The 21,371-nt window shown below is 36.8% G+C and overlaps 1 protein-coding gene across 1 annotated transcript; it reads left to right on the top strand.

Moving 5' to 3' along the window:
* The first annotated feature begins 15,676 nt into the window (after positions 1-15,676).
* Positions 15,677-16,480, top strand: LOC116418127. The gene is made up of 2 exons (XM_031933265.1): positions 15,677-16,222; positions 16,301-16,480. Exons 1-2 carry the CDS (start codon positions 15,677-15,679, stop codon positions 16,478-16,480), a joined length of 726 nt encoding a protein of 241 aa, XP_031789125.1.
* The last annotated feature ends 4,891 nt before the right edge of the window (positions 16,481-21,371 follow it).

A 21,371-nucleotide genomic window follows, 5' to 3' on the forward strand; every position in this document is an offset into this window, starting at 1 on the left:
CGCGTAAAATGAGTGGAAAATTCCATGAATAATTCAAGGAATATAACAGAAAAAATTTATAATTTTCCAAGAAATATTGATGAACGATTCCATGAATATTTCAGTAAATCTTTCGGTGAAAGATTTTAGAAATAATTCTGTTCAATATTCCGCGCAATATGAGTTGAAGATTCCATGAATAATTCAAGAAATATCAAAAAACCATTTTAGAATTTTCCAAGAAATATTAATCGCAGATTTCATGAATATTTCAATAAATATTCCGACGGAAGATTTTTGATATAATTCTGTGCAATATTCCGCGTAAAATGAGTGGAAAATTCCATGAAAAATTCAAGAAATATCAAAAACAAATTTAAGAATTTTTCAAATAATATTAATGGCAGATTCCATGAATATTTCAGTAAATATTCCGGCGGTAGATTTATTTAATAATTCCATGCAATATACCGCGCAATATGAGTGGAAAATTCCATGAATAATTCAAGAAATATCAAATAACATTTTAGAATTTTCCAAGAAATATTAATGGCAGATTCCATGAATATTTCAATAAATATTCCGGCGGTAGATTTCTTTAATAATTCCATGCAATATTCCGCGCAATATGAGTGGAAGGTTCCATGAATAATTCAAGAAATATCAAAAAAACATTTTAGAATTTTCCAAGAAATATTAATGGCAGATTTCATGAATATTTCAATAAATATTCCGGCGGAAGATTTTTGATATAATTCTGTGCAATATTCCGCGTAAAATGAGTGGAAAATTCCATGAATAATTCAAGAAATATCAAAAACACATTTAAGAATTTTCCAAGAAATATTAATGGCAGATTCCATGAACATTTCAATAAATATTCCGGCGGTAGATTTCTTTAATAATTCTATGCAATATTCCGCGCAATATGAGTGGAAGGTTCCATGAATAATTCAAGAAATATCAAAAAAGCATTTTAGAATTTTCCAAGAAATATTAATGGCAGATTCCATGAACATTTCAATAAATATTCCGGCGGTAGATTTCTTTAATAATTCTATGCAATATTCCGCGTAAAATGAGTGGAAAATTCCATGAATAATTCAAGAAATAGCAAAAACACATTTAAGAATTTTCCAAGAAATATTGATGAGCGATTCCATGAATATTTCAGTAAATCTTTCGGTGAAAGATTTTAGAAATAATTCTATGCAATATTCCGCGCAATATGAGTGGAAGGTTCCATGAATAATTCAAGAAATATCAAAAAAACATTTTAGAATTTTCCAAGAAATATTAATGGCAGATTTCATGAATATTTCAATAAATATTCCGGCGGAAGATTTTTGATATAATTCTGTGCAATATTCCGCGTAAAATGAGTGGAAAATTCCATGAATAATTCAAGGAATATAACAGAAATAATTTAGAATTTTCCAAGAAATATTGATGAAAGATTCCATCAAAATTTCAGTAAATCTTTCAGTGAAAGATTTTAGAAATAATTCTGTGCTATATTCCGCGTAAAATGAGTGGAAAATTCCATGAATAATTCAAGAAATATCAAAAACACATTTAAGAATTTTCCAAGAAATATTAATGGCAGATTCGATGAACATTTCAATAAATATTCCGGCGGTAGATTTCTTTAATAATTCTATGCAATATTCCGCGCAATATGAGTGGAAGGTTCCATGAATAATTCAAGAAATATCAAAAAACATTTTAGAATTTTCCAAGAAATATTAATGGCAGATTTCATGAATATTTCAATAAATATTCCGGCGGAAGATTTTTGATAATTATATGCAATATTCCGCGTAAAATGAGTGGCCAATTCCATGAATAATTCAAGGAATATAACAGAAAAAATTTAGAATTTTCCAAGAAATATTGATGAAAGATTCCATCAAAATTTCAGTAAATCTTCCAGTGAAAGATTTTAGAAATAATTCTGTGCTATATTCCGCGTAAAATGAGTGGAAAATTCCATGAATAATTCAAGAAATATCAAAAACACATTTAAGAATTTTCCAAGAAATATTAATGGCAGATTCCATGAACATTTCAATAATTATTCCGGCGGTAGATTTCTTTAATAATTCTATGCAATATTCCGCGCAATATGAGTGGAAGGTTCCATGAATAATTCAAGAAATATCAAAAAAGCATTTTAGAATTTTCCAAGAAATATTAATGGCAGATTTCATGAATATTTCAATAAATATTCCGGCGGAAGATTTTTGATATAATTCTGTGCAATATTCCGCGCAAAATGAGTGGAAAATTCCATGAATAATTCAAGGAATATAACAGAAATAATTTAGAATTTTCCAAGAAATATTGATGAAAGATTCCATCAAAATTTCAGTAAATCTTTCGGTGAAAGATTTTAGAAATAATTCTATGCAATATTCCGCGCAATATGAGTGGAAGGTTCCATGAATAATTCAAGAAATATCAAAAACACATTTAAGAATTTTCCAAGAAATATTAATGGCAGATTCCATGAACATTTCAATAAATATTCCGGCGGTAGATTTCTTTAATAATTCTATGCAATATTCCGCGCAATATGAGTGGAAGGTTCCATGAATAATTCAAGAAATATCAAAAAAGCATTTTAGAATTTTCCAAGAAATATTAATGGCAGATTTCATGAATATTTCAATAAATATTCCGGCGGAAGATTTTTGATATAATTCTGTGCAATATTCCGCGCAAAATGAGTGGAAAATTCCATGAATAATTCAAGAAACATCAAAAAACATTTTAGAATTTTCCAAGAAATATTAATGCCAGATTTCATGAATATTTCAATAAATATTCCGGCGGAAGATTTTTGATAATTATATGCAATATTCCGCGTAAATTGAGTGGCCAATTCCATGAATAATTCAAGGAATATAACAGAAAAAATTTAGAATTTTCCAAGAAATATTGATGAACGATTCTATGAAAATTTCAGTAAATCTTTCAGTGAAAGATTGTAGAAATAATTCTGTGCAATATTCCGCGTAAAATGAGTGTAAATTTCCATGAATAATTCAAGAAATATCAAAAAAACATTTTAGAATTTTCCAAGAAATATTAATGGCAGATTCCATGAATATTTCAATAAATATTTCGGCGGTAGATTTCTTTAATAATTCTATGCAATATTCCGCGCAATATGAGTGGAAGGTTCCATGAATAATTCAAGAAATATCAAAAAAACATTTTAGAATTTTCCAAGAAATATTAATGGCAGATTTCATGAATATTTCAATAAATATTCCGGCGGAAGATTTTTGAAATAATTATATGCAATATTCCGCGTAAAATGAGTTGAAAATTCCATGAATAATTCAAGAAATATCAAAAACACATTTAAGAATTTTTCAAAAAATATTAATGGCAGATTTCATGAATATTTCAATAAATATTCCGGCGGAAGATTTTTGAAATAATTATATGCAATATTCCGCGCAAAATGAGTGGAAAATTCCATGAATAATTCAAGAAACATCAAAAAACATTTTAGAATTTTCCAAGAAATATTAATGCCAGATTTCATGAATATTTCAATAAATATTCCGGCGGAAGATTTTTGATATAATTATATGCAATATTCCGCGTAAAATGAGTGGCAAATTCCATGAAAAATTCAAGGAATATAACAGAAAAAATTTAGAATTTTCCAAGAAATATTGATGAACGATTCTATGAAAATTTCAGTAAATCTTTCAGTGAAAGATTGTAGAAATAATTCTGTGCAATATTCCGCGTAAAATGAGTGGAAAATTCCATGAATAATTCAAGAAATATCAAAAAAACATTTAAGAATTTTTCAAAAAATATTAATGGCAGATTCCATGAACATTTCAATAAATATTTCGGCGGTAGATTTCTTTTATAATTCTATGCAATATTCCGCGCAATATGAGTAGAGGGTTCCATGAATAAATCAAGAAATATCAAAAAAACATTTTAGAATTTTCCAAGAAATATTAATGCCAGATTTCATGAATATTTCAATAAATATTCCGGCGGAAGATTTTTGATATAATTATATGCAATATTCCGCGTAAAATGAGTGGCAAATTCCATGAAAAATTCAAGGAATATAACAGAAAAAATTTAGAATTTTCCAAGAAATATTGATGAACGATTCCATCAAAATTTCAGTAAATCTTTCAGTGAAAGATTTTAGAAATAATTCTGTGCAATATTCCGCGTAAAATGAGTGGAAAATTCCATGAATAATTCAAGAAATAGCAAAAACACATTTAAGAATTTTCCAAGAAATATTGATGAGCGATTCCATGAATATTTCAGTAAATCTTTCGGTGAAAGATTTTAGAAATAATTCTATGCAATATTCCGCGCAATATGAGTGGAAGGTTCCATGAATAATTCAAGAAATATCAAAAAAACATTTTAGAATTTTCCAAGAAATATTAATGGCAGATTTCATGAATATTTCAATAAATATTCCGGCGGAAGATTTTTGATATAATTCTGTGCAATATTCCGCGTAAAATGAGTGGAAAATTCCATGAATAATTCAAGGAATATAACAGAAATAATTTAGAATTTTCCAAGAAATATTGATGAAAGATTCCATCAAAATTTCAGTAAATCTTTCAGTGAAAGATTTTAGAAATAATTCTGTGCTATATTCCGCGTAAAATGAGTGGAAAATTCCATGAATAATTCAAGAAATATCAAAAACACATTTAAGAATTTTCCAAGAAATATTAATGGCAGATTCCATGAACATTTCAATAATTATTCCGGCGGTAGATTTCTTTAATAATTCTATGCAATATTCCGCGCAATATGAGTGGAAGGTTCCATGAATAATTCAAGAAATATCAAAAAAGCATTTTAGAATTTTCCAAGAAATATTAATGGCAGATTTCATGAATATTTCAATAAATATTCCGGCGGAAGATTTTTGATATAATTCTGTGCAATATTCCGCGCAAAATGAGTGGAAAATTCCATGAATAATTCAAGGAATATAACAGAAATAATTTAGAATTTTCCAAGAAATATTGATGAAAGATTCCATCAAAATTTCAGTAAATCTTTCGGTGAAAGATTTTAGAAATAATTCTATGCAATATTCCGCGCAATATGAGTGGAAGGTTCCATGAATAATTCAAGAAATATCAAAAACACATTTAAGAATTTTCCAAGAAATATTAATGGCAGATTCCATGAACATTTCAATAAATATTCCGGCGGTAGATTTCTTTAATAATTCTATGCAATATTCCGCGCAATATGAGTGGAAGGTTCCATGAATAATTCAAGAAATATCAAAAAAGCATTTTAGAATTTTCCAAGAAATATTAATGGCAGATTTCATGAATATTTCAATAAATATTCCGGCGGAAGATTTTTGATATAATTCTGTGCAATATTCCGCGTAAAATGAGTGGAAAATTCCATGAATAATTCAAGGAATATAACAGAAAAAATTTTGAATTTTCCAAGAAATATTGATGAAAGATTCCATCAAAATTTCAGTAAATCTTTCAGTGAAAGATTTTAGAAATAATTCTCTGCTATATTCCGCGCAATATGAGTGGAAGGTTCCATGAATAATTCAAGAAATATCAAAAAAACATTTTAGAATTTTCCAAGAAATATTAATGGCAGATTTCATGAATATTTCAATAAATATTCCGGCGGAAGATTTTTGAAATAATTATATGCAATATTCCGCGTAAAATGAGTTGAAAATTCCATGAATAATTCAAGAAATATCAAAAACACATTTAAGAATTTTTCAAAAAATATTAATGGCAGATTTCATGAATATTTCAATAAATATTCCGGCGGAAGATTTTTGAAATAATTATATGCAATATTCCGCGCAAAATGAGTGGAAAATTCCATGAATAATTCAAGAAACATCAAAAAACATTTTAGAATTTTCCAAGAAATATTAATGCCAGATTTCATGAATATTTCAATAAATATTCCGGCGGAAGATTTTTGATATAATTATATGCAATATTCCGCGTAAAATGAGTGGCAAATTCCATGAAAAATTCAAGGAATATAACAGAAAAAATTTAGAATTTTCCAAGAAATATTGATGAACGATTCCATCAAAATTTCAGTAAATCTTTCAGTGAAAGATTTTAGAAATAATTCTGTGCAATATTCCGCGTAAAATGAGTGGAAAATTCCATGAATAATTCAAGAAATAGCAAAAACACATTTAAGAATTTTCCAAGAAATATTGATGAGCGATTCCATGAATATTTCAGTAAATCTTTCGGTGAAAGATTTTAGAAATAATTCTATGCAATATTCCGCGCAATATGAGTGGAAGGTTCCATGAATAATTCAAGAAATATCAAAAAAACATAATAGTATTTTCCAAGAAAGATTAATGGCAGATTTCATGAATATTTCAATAAATATTCCGGCGGAAGATTTTTGATATAATTCTGTGCAATATTCCGCGTAAAATGAGTGGAAAATTCCATGAATAATTCAAGGAATATAACAGAAAAAATTTAGAATTTTCCAAGAAATATTGATGAAAGATTCCATCAAAATTTCAGTAAATCTTTCAGTGAAAGATTTTAGAAATAATTCTGTGCTATATTCCGCGTAAAATGAGTGGAAAATTCCATGAATAATTCAAGAAATATCAAAAACACATTTAAGAATTTTCCAAGAAATATTAATGGCAGATTCCATGAACATTTCAATAAATATTCCGGCGGTAGATTTCTTTGATAATTCTATGCAATATTCCGCGCAATATGAGTGGAAGGTTCCATGAATAATTCAAGAAATATCAAAAAAGCATTTTAGAATTTTCCAAGAAATATTAATGGCAGATTTCATGAATATTTCAATAAATATTCCGGCGGAAGATTTTTGATATAATTCTGTGCAATATTCCGCGTAAAATGAGTGGAAAATTCCATGAATAATTCAAGGAATATAACAGAAAAAATTTTGAATTTTCCAAGAAATATTGATGAAAGATTCCATCAAAATTTCAGTAAATCTTTCAGTGAAAGATTTTAGAAATAATTCTCTGCTATATTCCGCGTAAAATGAGTGGAAAATTCCATGAATAATTCAAGAAATATCAAAAACACATTTAAGAATTTTCCAAGAAATATTAATGGCAGATTCCATGAACATTTCAATAAATATTCCGGCGGTAGATTTCTTTAATAATTCTATGCAATATTCCGCGCAATATGAGTAGAAGGTTCCATGAATAAATCAAGAAATATCAAAAAAACATTTTAGAATTTTCCAAGAAATATTAATGGCAGATTCCATGAATATTTCAATAAATATTCCGGCTGTAGATTTCTTTAATAATTCTATGCAATATTCCGCGCAATATGAGTAGAAGGTTCCATGAATAAATCAAGAAATATCAAAAAAACATTTTAGAATTTTCCAAGAAATATTAATGGCAGATTTCATGAATATTTCAATAAATATTCCGGCGGAAGATTTTTGATATAATTATATACAATATTCCGCGTAAAATGAGTGGAAAATTCCATGAATTATTCAAGAAATATCAAAAAAACATTTTAGAATTTTCCAAGAAATATTGATGAACGATTCCATGAATATTTCAATAAATATTCCGGCGGAAGATTTTTGAAATAATTATATGCAATATTTCGCGTAAAATGAGTGGAAAATTCCATGAATAATTCAAGGAATATAACAGAAAAAATTTAGAATTTTCCAAGAAATATTGATGAACGATTCCATGAATATTTCAATAAATATTCCGGTGAAAGATTTAAGAAATAATTCTGTGCAATATTTTGTGGAATATGTTTGGAATCTTCCATTAATAATCTTAGAAATATTCCAAAACTTATTCGGAATATTCCAATGGAATATTTTAGGAAGATTCCTACAATATTCCATGATATTTGTATAAATTTTGTCTTTTACAAAATATTACTAAAATATTTCTGAAAAATTCCACTGGAATGTATCACTGTAATATTTTGAAAGATTTCACTGCAATCGTTCATGCTGTGTGGGCTAGTCATCTTGTACATAGTTTAATATAATCTAGTCACAATCAGAGAAAAAGCTGCATGGCAAAGTTTTGAAACTGTTCGTGAGAACTTTTTAGGAAATAAAAAGAGTGAGAACTATCAGGAACTAGTTGAACAAATGTTGGAGAATTTCAACAATTTGGGTTGCTTGATGAGGTATAAAATGCGTTTCTTACATTCCCATCTTGATTACTTCCTTCTTAATCTAGGAGATGTCAGTGAAGAACAGGGAGAACGATTTCATGAAGATATAAGTGTAATGGAGAATCGATACCAAGGAAGATGGAATGTCAACATGATGGCAGATTTTTGCTGGACACTGAAGAGAGACATTAAAACAAATAACAAAAAGATAAAAAGAAACCCATTGCATAGGTCATTTGAAGTAAAAAGAGTTCGTTACAAGAGAAAAAAGGAGTAAAGAAAGACGTCGAGAGTTACTATGCTAGTGGAAAAAAAGCAAAATAAGAAAAAAATATAAACGAAAGCAACTTTTCTCTGTATACAAGGAAGATATTATGTGATTAAATAAGATTTTTTACAATTTTTCGGTATCTTTTTCCATTTTTGGAAAGTTTTGATATGACATTTTAATCGGTTTAAACTGTTTCTTCTCAGTTTGAGCTTGAACTGACCCTGAACCTGACGAGATGGGGCCAAACTGATTCCGGATTTGGATTCAGCGACCAAAAAAACATGAATATATAGCATTTTAATTTGTTTAACCGTTACTACCCAATTTGACCTCGAACTGACCTTGAACCTGACGTGATCGGGTAAAACTGACCCGAGATTCAGATTTAGCGACTAAAAAAACATAAATGTATGGCATTTTTATTTCTTTTAACCATTTCTTCTCAGTTTGAGCTTGAACTGACCTTGAACCTGACGAGATGGGTCAAACTGATTCCGGATTTGGATTCAGCGACAAAATAAACATAAATATATGGCATTTTAATTTTTTTAACCGTTACTTCCCAATTTGACCTCGAACTGACCTTGAACCTGAAGTGATCGGGTAAAACTGACCCCAGATTCAGATTCAGCGACTAAAAAAACATAAATGTATGGCATTTTTATTTCCTTTAACCATTTCTTCTCAGTTTGAGCTTGAACTGACCTTGAACCTGACGAGATGGGGCCAAACTGATTCCGGATTTGGATTCAGCGACAAAATAAACATAAATATATGGCATTTTAATTTTTTTAACCGTTACTTCCCAATTTGACCTCGAACTGACCTTGAACCTGACGTGATCGGTTAAACTGACCCGAGATTCAGATTCAGCGACTAAAAAAACATAAATGTATGGCATTTTTATTTCTTTTAACCATTTCTTCTCAGTTTGAGCTTGAACTGACCTTGAACCTGACGAGATGGGGCCAAACTGATTCCGGATTTGGATTCAGCGACAAAATAAACATAAATATATGGCATTTTAATTTTTTTAACCGTTACTTCCCAATTTGACTTCGAACTGACCTTGAACCTGACGTGATCGGGTAAAACTGACCCCGGATTCGGATTCAGCCACCGAAAAAACATAAATGTATGGCATTTTTATTTCTTTTAATCATTTCTTCTCAGTTTGAGCTTGAACTGACCTTGAACCTGACGAGATGGGGCCAAACTGATTCCGGATTTGGATTCAGCGACCAAAAAAACATAAATATATGGCATTTTAATTTTTTTAAACCTTTTCTTCTTAATTTGACCTCCAACTGACCTTGACCCTGACGTGATGGAACCTAACTGACCTTATATTCGAATTCAGCGACCCGAAAAACATAAAGAGAAGTTTCGCGGTATTATTATACGTGTAGTGGATTTGTTGCGATTAAGCGCAAATCATACTGCTATCAAGAGAGTGTGCGACTTTGAGTGGCGTCGTCGCTTGAGACGCATGAGTTGCGTACATCTGAAAAGAATGTTTCGTTGGATTCTTAGCTGCTGTACTATTCGTGAATTTGCTCGCCTGTATTGCTTGATATTCCGTGGAAATCATTTGGCTGTAAGTACAGCGGCCGAATTAATTTTACTACGAGATCTACATCAGATGGTTCCTTTGCAGTGTTTAATGACTGAATACGACGAATATGTTGGTAAGTACTCAACTAAGTAATATTATTTTTTTAAATCAACACATTTCTTATAAAATATGTTTTACAGCGCGCGAAAATCTTCTAAGGGAAACGCGCGATGACAACGATCATGGCGATGAAGAAGATAGGCAAATTTATACCGTTTTGTCCTCGAGTGATGACAGTGACGGCGACACTATACGTCGATGGGTACCATTGCGATCTGCAAAACGTAGATTGTCTTACGATTTGTACGATGACGACGGTGACGATGACGGTGCTGGTACGAGTGTACCGCGATCACGCCAACGTGTATCGGGTCCATCAGCGCTTGTGCCATATACCGACGAGGACACAGCTACAAGTGCGTGTGCAACCTCTGTTCCCGCGACAGAGCGTTTAAACGACGGTCATCAAGTCGAAATTTTGAGCGGATTTACGATGCTTGAAAGTAGCGGAGAGGGTGACGCTGATTTCACGCCGTCGTCGCCTATAGGGCCTCCGCAGGCGTGTTCGACCCAACGTGCTGATAACGAGAATGACGAGTCGTGTTCGGAAGAAGATTTTTTTTCGTCTCCAGATGTCGAAGCTTCTAATCGGGCTTTTATCGGACGATCATATCCGAGAAGTGATTTGGTACGTGTGATTCATCGTAATTATGCTGTGCCGAACGAAGCTGTGCAGTGTGCTATCGATGCACGATCAGTATCTGAAAGCAGTGACGAAGATGATGAACCTGCCAATAGCACAGCTACAGGAGCAGCAGCGGCAGCCTCTACAAACAATGCTCAGCGCGCAGCAATACAAAACTTTTACTCGCGGCCAATGGCGCTACGAATGACGTATCATCGGTACGATGAAAGAGATGCTTTTGACAATAGGATAAATGAGCGTAAGTTTAATCTTTATTTCTGATATTTTATAATTTGAGTAAATTTTTAATTTACAACATTTTTTTTCATTTTATTTTTTAAAGAAAAGTTATAAGAAGAGTCGAAAATGGCACCGATTCCATAGAGCGGTTCAACGCGTCAAATTTAGAGGTTTATATTGATCGTATATACAAAGTGCGTAGAGCCCAAGAGTTGCGATGGTTGTATACACAGGCCGAAAACTAAAATTCTCCTCTGTATACGGCGCCGGACATCGTAGATTTACTGGACCGTGTTCATGAAAGTTTTAATGGGCCGCCAGAAGAATGAATTCAAAAGAAAACATTTATTACTTCGCGCATGTGTGTTTTTAAAAATAAATAAAAATAATGGCTATATAAAATAATAGACTTGTTTTTTTTATAAAACTATTATTTCAGCAGCATGTAGTGCCTCGATATCGCCGGAGTTTCAAACGCAGAACCGTGTCGACGATTTCGACTCATTCGATAGTGTCATAAATACTGCTGTAAACACGCCAACACAGATAGGCGGGAGATCAGAGGTACGTCGTCGGCCTTGTGGTCAAAGTAGCGATAATGACAGCTCTACCACCCGAAGCAGCAGTGGCAGCAGATATCGCAGCTGCAGCAGCAGCAGCCGGAGTAGTAGTGGTGAGCGTAGTACATAGCGATAGTAGTGTGAGGAAAGTCGATCGTGATCGTGAGGAAAGTGCGCATAGTGGTGACGAGCAACGTGTACACTGCGATAATGATAGCGTCGAGGGTAGCGTTAGAGAAAACGATAATAATATGGGAATTCAAGGTCCAGGTGTTCGATTTACCACCATAGAAGAGCGTAATCACTATGTACGTAGATTTCGTGTAAATGGTGTGCGAATAGTCATGCGTGTGTTAGAGACTATGCCTGAAAATTTTGATCCTATTTTGTGGCTTGAGTTAGTAATGCGCGATATTCACGCGTATTTAGTATCAATGGCGGGCAGTAGTGATTTGATAGGCGTTACGATAAATAGTGAAAATTTCGCGCGCGGTTCAGCTGGTATTTCCCTACGGCCAGTCGCAAATTTTTTCGTGGATGATTTATGGATGCTTGTCAGCGGAGTAACGCAGAGCAATGAAAATTTCGAAATAGACGATAATTTTTCTATTGAAGCTACGTACGTGGAGGTGCCGCTTGGGGCTGGACGAAAGAAAAGTTTTGGCATAAATATGCTGGGTCAACGGTCTTTAATTTCCATCATTCGAAACTCTGATAATTTGTGCTTGCTGCGAGCATTAGTTGTTGGTGAGGCTTTTGTTAACTTAAAAGAAGACGCGACTGACACGACGAAAAAAGCATGGACTGTAATACGCGACAGTTGTCGCGCCTTACAAAAGGAGCGCGCGTTAGAGTTAACTGCTGCAGCTGGCGTTACAATACCGCCGGCTGGGTGTGGGTTTCGCGAAATTCAAAAATTTCAATACTATTATGCGCGAAAGAATATAGCGATAGTCGTGTACGATAGTCAAACTTTTGGTTCTGGGGAGGCTCCTTTTTTCGACGATCGCCTTATGTTATACAATCTTCTATCACCGAAAGTCGTTCATATTTGTCACGATGCAGCCGTGCATCATTTTGATACAATTTTGAATTTAACGGGTGCTGCTAAAAGTAAATTTTTTTGCGACCGTTGTAATAAAAAGTATCAGTACGTTGATCGACACGTGTGTAACTCGATATGCCCGCGTTGTTTTGTTACACCTAGTTGTAGCAAAGACGACATTCAGCTGATTACGTGCAACGACTGCTTTAGAAGTTTTTTCGGAAACACTTGTTTTCAGAATCATAAAACGGTGGGGTCGTATAAAAAGCGAAATATCAATGATGATATTCTGTATGTAAATTGGCAATTCAGAGAAGAAGCTGTAACATCGACACCCTATACGAATGTCATCATAGCAGCGTACACAACGGCGCAGGCACGCCTCGAACTGTATGGTTACTTGGAAAAACTCGGATCGCGCCTACTATACTGCGATACAGACTCGTCCATTTTTGTGAAAAATTAAAACGATCCGGCCGAATATGAGCCGCCAATAGGTAATATCTTAGGTGCTATGACGGATGAGTTAAGAAGTTATGGCGAGGGTACGTACATAGAAACCATGATGTCTGCAGCGCTGAAATTTTACGCTTTTCGGGCAATCATACCGGGCGCCGGTGCCACTATAGAATGTTGTAAAGTCAAAGGTATACGTCTAAATTACAATAATTCTTTAAAGATAAATTTTGACTGCATAAAATCTCTAATTGACGATGAATTTGGTGAAAATGCCGACAAAAGCGACAACGACAATGACGATCGCGACACCGTCAAGGACAAGCGTACAATTAAGGTACACTTTTCAACAATCAGGCGCACACTTACTCACGAGGTTGTGATTCGCGACGAGTTCAAAACTTGTAGCGTTGTTCTTAAAAAAAACGATATGTGTCGAAAAACTGTTCTCTTCCTTTTGGTTATAAAAAACAACTAATCCATTGTAAAATATGTCTACATCTCAAAAAATATGATTGAAAATAAAAGAAATACCTTACCTTGATGTATTCTTATCTATACTGAAAAAGTAAAAAAATAAATATATTTACCATTACCCATCACTCCAAAAATCAGCTTATTACCGCGGCGGCCGATCATCACCTGATCACACCGCGTGTAGTAGGCTAGAGAGCAGCGGTCGCGTCGTTTCAGCTTATCTTGCGCCCACCCGCCCGGGAAAACAGCTGATAACGAGGCACGCGCTGAGCTGACTGTGACGTGCCTCGACCGCGTCGCCGCCACCCCAGATCGTCGACAATAAAACAAGTGGACGGTTGTTTGTTTTTGTCAGTAACAAAGATGGATATTCGTTGGAAGCATCCGTTCACATGCATCATATCAGGCCCAACGATGTGTGGAAGAACCGTATTCGTAAAACGGTTTCTCGCTAATCTGCCTGAAATGTGCAACGTGCGCTTTGATCGCGTCTTATTTTACTATGGCGAATGGCAAGATACGTATAGGAACGAATTCAAAATACCCGGTAATTCCAACGATAACGATAAGAAAAACTTGCTAATTTTAGACGACTTGATGCGTGAATCTTCTAACAGTGTAGTACTCGATTTATTTGTACGTGGCTGTCATCACAAAAACATATCCACTATATATCTATGTCAGAATCTTTTTTACAAAGGTGCAAATCAGCGTGATTTGTCTCTCAATTGGAATTACATCGTTCTGTTCAAGAATCCTCGCGACCGTGCGCAAATCCAGTACCTAGCGCGACGCGGCAAGTTAATCCCGAAGACTCGAAATTTCTGCAAGAGGCCTACATGGATGCATGTAGTCGCCCCATAGCGATCTACTCTTGGATCTAAAACAGGATACGCCGGACGACTTTCGATTTCGAACATGTGTTTTTCCTGACGATCAGCTGCAATACGCGTACGTGCCTCGTCGTGGCAAATCGACTCGACGATAGATGCAGGGTGCGATACACAACATTATTTAATGTGCCGATTGTAACGAGACTAAAGCAGTCTCTCTGTGATGATGGCCGTACGAACATCCTGCAACAGCAGCACTGATCCGCGTATTGTTTGTGGTAAACATTTTTCAAAAAAACACGTTGCACTTTTGAACGCCATCTGTCACGCCAACGCAAAACAGCACGATGCCTTGATACGGACCACTGATAAACAGCTCATCAAGTGTTTCTGCGAATGCACGCTCAACGTCTTACACGGAATAGTCGAGATCAAGGAGTGCGAAAAACATCGTCTAAAAAAGCACAAACGCGTCTTGAGAAAATTGATCGAACCACCAACCGCCGCCGCCACCGCTGGTACTTGGAAACGTCGAAAACGCACTATAATTCAGAGCGGTGGTTTTTTCTTACCACTGCTTCACGAACCGCTCATCAGCACGATTTTTTCAAAAATTTTACACTAACATGGAGCACGCCAGAAAAATGATTGTTGTACCGGAGACGATGGCCGAGCGTTTACAAAACACCGCCCAGTTTACGACTGTTCAGCAGCAGCAGCACGCGTTACCAGCACCACCAACAACCGAGGGCAGTGTACAAACGCCTGGGGATAACTTATCACGACTAGACGCGGAAATGCATGAGATTCTTAATTCAAAAAAATTTATCAGTGAAGAAGAAAAGTGTAAAAACTACTTGCAAGCACTGCGACGATTTCTGTTCTTCTAGGAAAGCGAACAACTCGAAGAGCCTCGCGATCAAGTTCATCAGAAAAAAGCACGCTTGCTGCTTAAACACTGGCAAGCTAACGAGTCCGATCGGCTCAAATGGAACAACACGGGTGGCGTTATCATAGACGGTAGTCTCGTGCCTCAATCGAATATAGCAGACTTACTCAGCGATATATTAATAAAGCCAAAAAAGATACCCAGTACGATCCGCCCGTTGGACAATTTCAATTTGCAAAGTTTATCGCCAGCTCCGAAACGCTGAATGAATTCGTCGGAAATACGCACGTTTCAAAAATGATTAGACAAATATCGGCTCGAATAAAGGTGGCGAAGCGCGAAAGTACGGATACAGTAGCCACGTCACCGCCGCCGAGTAAAGTCAGACACGAGCCGCGGCTGCCAAGACGATCAGCTCGTGAAAAAAGATGGTTAAATCTGCCGGTACGAAGTTTGAGAAAAAGTATTATGATCCCGGACACGAGGCCGGTTACGCCGGTGCTCGAAATCTCCTCCGTGTCAATACTCGAGGCAAATCTTTAACCGACAAAGAAAAGAATCGCATCTACGAGTGGCTGAGCAACCAGGATACGTACACACTTCATCATCCGATATGCAAAAAATTTTCAAGATTGCACTATAACGTCACCAACATTGACGACGTTTGGGAGGCAGAATTGTGTCAATTAACCGCGCTCAAAGAAGCGAATGACGGATTCTGTTACATACTCGTCGTCATAGATGTTCTCAGTAAATTTGTATGGGCCGAACCCTTACGCGATAAATCAGCTCAGACAGTCGCTACAGCCATTGAAAAAATTCTCAAACGAGCCGGTAATCGTGTGCCTCAGTGTTTACAATCGGACAAGGGAAAAGAGTTTACAGGTAGCGCTGTTCAAAAAATTCTCAAAAAATACGACATTTCTTTTCGCACCGCCCGAAATCCGGGTATCAAAGCGGCCGTAGTTAAACGCGTGAATCTTACGCTGAAAGAGCATATGTGAAGGTACTTTACCCACCGCAACACCAAACGTTACATTGACGTGTTACAGAAAATTGTCGACGCATACAACAACACGATTCACACGTCTACAAATATGAGGCCTGCTGCGGTTAATCTCTACAATGCGCACAAAGCCCGCAGCAACGTAGAGCAGCAGTGCCACGCTCGTGAAAAGAAGCACCCGATACAGCCTAAATACCGTGTCAACTACTACGTGCGCATCAGTTGATCCAAGGGCACCTTTTCGAAAGGGTTCGAAAAAAACTTTAGCGAAGAAATTTTCAAAATCAAAGGTGTAACTCAGCGGCAAGGTATCTACACATACGAATTAGAGGATCTCAATGGTGAAATCATTGACGGATTTTTTTACAACGAGGAATTGGTGCGCGTAGGCGCTGCTCGTATGCTAACTGATCAAGAATTCAAGATAGAGCGTGTAATTAAAACCAAGGGTCGCGGAAATAAAAAACAATTGTTTGTCAAGTGGCTGGAATATCCCGATAAATTTAACTCTTGGGTAAAAGCGAGCGATATCAAAGGTGTTTAAAGTATGGATAACGCGGACGACTTTTATCTCGTGCTACCGTGTAACAGCAGCTTGGTCTATTTTCCCGATAACGCGACAACTTGTTTCAGCACGCATCTGTGCCGCGAAATAAGACTGACAGGAGATTGGCACGTGGGCCTAGCCGAAATCCACGTGCAGCGCACCGTTATGCATATTCAAGTACCCGAGGCGTACTACACTTTTAAACTTGGCAGTGAGACTAGCAAAGACGGCGATCAGTACTACAATTTTCCTCATGGAATATACGAAACTGTGGACCAGCTGACCGAAGAATTGAACAAAGTACGAGATATTCGTGAGCATCAAATACTCGCACCGACTGCATTTCAGAAAGGCTACTACACCTTGAGAAGTAATTTTATAGGCAGATCCTAAGAAAATAGTCAAAAATTAAAAAATATCGTTTTTCTGCGAGACGCGATAACTGGAGTAAAATTATATAGCAGACTTTAGTACATTTGAGCGGTTAAGGTATAAATCGATGGATATAATTTAGAGCGACATTTTCGTCTAACGTAATATCTGGGTTAATTTAGCTTTGTACAGAACTTTAACAAAAGGAAATAACCATAGAAGCGTAGAAACATTTTTATTTTAAAGTATTGTTCTAAATACAAAACTATTGAGCAGTCCACCAACTTCTATTACACGAGTTAGATTAATTATCGACAATCGCTCTACCACTGATTGCGGATACTCAAGAAAGGTTCTAACTTTCAGTACAAGATGGCAAAATTGTAGCCAGGTACTTCAGTAGATGTAAGTCACATTAAAATTTTAAATCAGCATTTGTCAACTTACCCAATTTGCAAAAATATACCACTGAATATTAGAGTTACAAAATCTATTGGTACAGATAGTAATGATGCCGCATTAACAGATTCGAAAACCGCTGACATTAAATAACCTATAATGAGTAAAATTCTATACATTTTTTAAACTTCTAATGCAACATCTTGATTAAATTAATAATAAAATAAGATGGATTTACCAATAGCTGATGCAGAAAGGCACTTAATATGATCGGAGTAATAAATAATAAGAAGTTCTCATAATTTTCATTAAAACCTACGACAACATAAATAAAACTTGAGTAAATAAGTGGTTGAATTATTGCACCTGGAATCTGAAAAAATCACAAAATTTTCAGGACATGTAAATAAATAAAATACGTTTATATATATTAAATAAATATAAGTTTAGATATAATTATTGAATATGCGTACGCTTACGGATGCAAGCAAAGTATAAGCTAGTCTCGTTGATAAACATACGCGAAAGCGGACACATCAGGCTCGGCGCGAAGTTAGCTGCGCGACATGAAGGCGAGTCCGCACGACGCAAATTAAGCACGCGCGCGTAACGATCAGAAGGCAAGTCCGCATGAGCGCCGGCCGCGGCAGCCCAACAAGCAATTCAGCCGAAACACGCCAGGCGGCGGGCGCAGCGCACACTTGGTGCCGCAAACACACTCGCCCTACATACACGCACAACAGCGCACACATACATGCCGCGATGCTTTATATGGCTGACCGCGCGGCGTCGGTAGCAGTTGAACTGGAGCTCCGATCCGGTCAGTACCGTGAACACAAATACTGCAAGGAGAGTCAGAGTTGGACCACAGCCGACGAAACCGTCTCGTGTAGACACATCGTGACGTATCTCTGCACCCTATGCCACTGTGCGCGTACAGGATTGAGGAAGTAGCAAAACGCTCACCGTCGATTCGCCGAGTCCGCTCACGTCTCGGTAAATTTGAGGTTAACCTCTCACTTTCGAAACAACCTTTACGCCGACGTCTCTCGACTCCTTTTGTCACTGTGCGCGCACAGGAGGACGAGGCCAGCGACGAGGATCCGCAGAGTCGTATTTCCACGTCTCCGCAAGTCCGAGGCTAACCTCAAAACACTGTGATATCGATCCGACTGCCACTGTGCGCACACAGGGCAACCGAAATCATTATAACGCAGCGCATTTGGATAGACGTAGCCGTGCGCACATGACTCCGTCGCAACCGCAATGTAAACCTAACCTCAAATCATCGTCATCACATAACTGTAATCGCACTGTAGCTTTATAGTCGCACCAAAATATTGTAACCGCGCCGATTAATTTACTTAACTTGTACAGGCGAAATCTTCCTAACCACCGCGGTAGATTATTTCCGTTACAGGTGGGCCTTAATGTAACTTACCCTTAAACCTTTTCCCCAACCAAATCCTGGATCCAACTGATTGCTCAATGCCGGGAAAAAGTAGAAACGTTACATGGTGTTCGGACAAGGACCTGTTTAGGAAAATTTTGCCTAAAATTTGCGATAGACTGTAAAATAAAGCCACTCGAAAAAAGCCGGATAATTTCTTTTTTTGTGAAATGAAAGTCAGGTGGATATACCGCCTCAATAAGGCGCAGCTTACCGCCAAACTTCAGGGAAAAATCCTCGATAGCGAAGGGTCTGTAGTAAAGCTTTGCCAACGTCTAATACGATACGCCCGGAAGAATCTGCGTGAATTCACCGATAAACAAGAAAATCCAGCGGGTACGATGAAGAAGCCGATTTAAAGCAAGATTTGGAAATGAAACGCTCTGAACTAATCCAACGAACCCTTGAAAAAACTCGACGAGAGGAGGCTCGTCCACACCAACCGGAGATCTTCCAGAATTGTTACCGAGCGAGAATAAATTCTCGATCAGATACGCAAGTGGAACTGCCATTTTCAAGAAAGGGACGTCTACACCTTTTTAGAGAGGGTTCGAGAATTACAGGCATCCTATGGATTTACCAGTGAACAATTTTTGCAGGGAGCCCTGGAATTACTTGAGAAGAAGCCCTCAGTAGCAGCGTAATTACGCCAGCGACTGTCGTACCTGGGAAGATCTCGAGGACAGACTCAGAAACTTCTACCTGTCGAGCGGGAGCGACGCAATCTAACCAGGCAAATCGCCGCGAGAATACAGAAACCCAACGGAACATAAAGGCTTACTGCAACGCTCTAACGACTCTAATAAGACGTAAAGGAGGATATACGCTGATAGAACAACTCGACAACTTATATATAACATGAAACTCGAACTACAGTTGAGAGTACGCAGAGAAGAGATCCACGATGTTCCTCAGCTAATACAACGAATGGAATACGAGAATATCGCCACTAAACTATGCGTATAGAACGGAAAACGGCATCAACAGTGCATCCACGAGCAAGAACATCGGAACAACCGACTACTATAACCGAGCCAGGTGCTGTTGGCACTGTAAACAACGCAGACATTTCCGCTCTGAGTGCAAAAATAAACCACGAAAGTTCTGCTCCGCTTGCGGAAAGGATAGCGTCCTCACCAGAGCTGTCATGGATTCCCCGGACCGATCGGGAAACGTCCAGAGGGGCGGCTCTACGATAGCGAGGGACCGTTCTGAGACGACAGATACCTCTTAAGCGTACAAATAAACAAATATACTGTGTTGGCATTTGTCGATCCGGGGACAGTTAGCTTATTTGTAATGCCAGAAACCGTAATAATTGGACAGAAAAACGGATGGTCCCATGGAAAATAAGAAACCCACGCTACCTTGCAAATGGATCAACAACTAAACAGACAGACTACAAAGAGGGTAAAGCAACAACCCTGGGAGCCACCTTTAGGAACAAGTTCATAATAATGAAGGGACTATGCCACGAGATACTGCTGGGAATGGATGCTCTACGTAAACTGAACATCCGCCTCATCGTAGCCAAGAGGGAATTACAGCACAACCAATCCACTACATCAGTGCTATTAATCAACGACATCGGCATCCACACTGAGAGAAATGTAGAGTTAGAATAGCCGTACATTTTTCTGTGGATTAGCTCCACAGCTGATTTAGCGGTGGACTCAGGCAGATTTTACCGGAGTTAAAGCCGAACTGAAACCAAATTAGGAGAAAAGCCATTTTTGCAAAAAATTAATATCCTGGTACAGGAGGAGGTTCATACCACAGGTGGCCAAGGAAACTGACCCTCTCAACAAACTCCTGAAGAAAAAGTTAAAATAGGAATGGGGATGCGAGCAACAAGAAGCTTTCCACAAACTCTAAGAAGACCTAGTGCGAGCACCAGTCTTAGCATGCCTAAATTTCTCAAAAACATTTGTATTACATACAGATGCCAGTAACGAAGGACTAGGAGTGGTTCTGACCCAAGAAGAAGAAGAATAAGAGCGGGTTATCGCCTACGACAGCCAATCGTTGAACCAGGCCGAGCGGAACTCTTCAGCGACCGAAAAGGAATGTCTTACCATAAAATGGGGAATTTAGGAGTTCCGCGAATACCTCAAAGGTTATCATTTTGTCGTACATACCGATCATCAATCTCTTAAATAGCTCGAAAAAATTGACAATCCGTCTGGCAGATTAGCACGATGGGCAATGTAGTTGTCACAATGAGACTACGAGGTCGAATATCAAAGAGGGAAGATAATACCATCGCAGATGCTCTGTCCAGACAACTAGTAGCAGTGTGTAACATCGACGTCAAGACGAGCTGCACTTGGCATACGAAGAAGTTGAGCA

Source organism: Nasonia vitripennis, unplaced genomic scaffold, assembly GCF_009193385.2.
Source record: "Nasonia vitripennis strain AsymCx unplaced genomic scaffold, Nvit_psr_1.1 unplaced0058, whole genome shotgun sequence".
NCBI classification, from domain to species: Eukaryota; Metazoa; Arthropoda; class Insecta; order Hymenoptera; family Pteromalidae; genus Nasonia; species Nasonia vitripennis.

Coding starts and splice junctions, on each gene's coding strand:
- LOC116418127 (XM_031933265.1), top strand. CDS start 15,677: ATGGTTAAATCTGCCGGTACGAAGTTTGAGAAAAAGTATTATGATCCC. Junction 16,223..16,300: donor AAGCGGCCGTAGTTAAACGC/GTGAATCTTACG, acceptor GACGTGTTACAG/AAAATTGTCGACGCATACAA.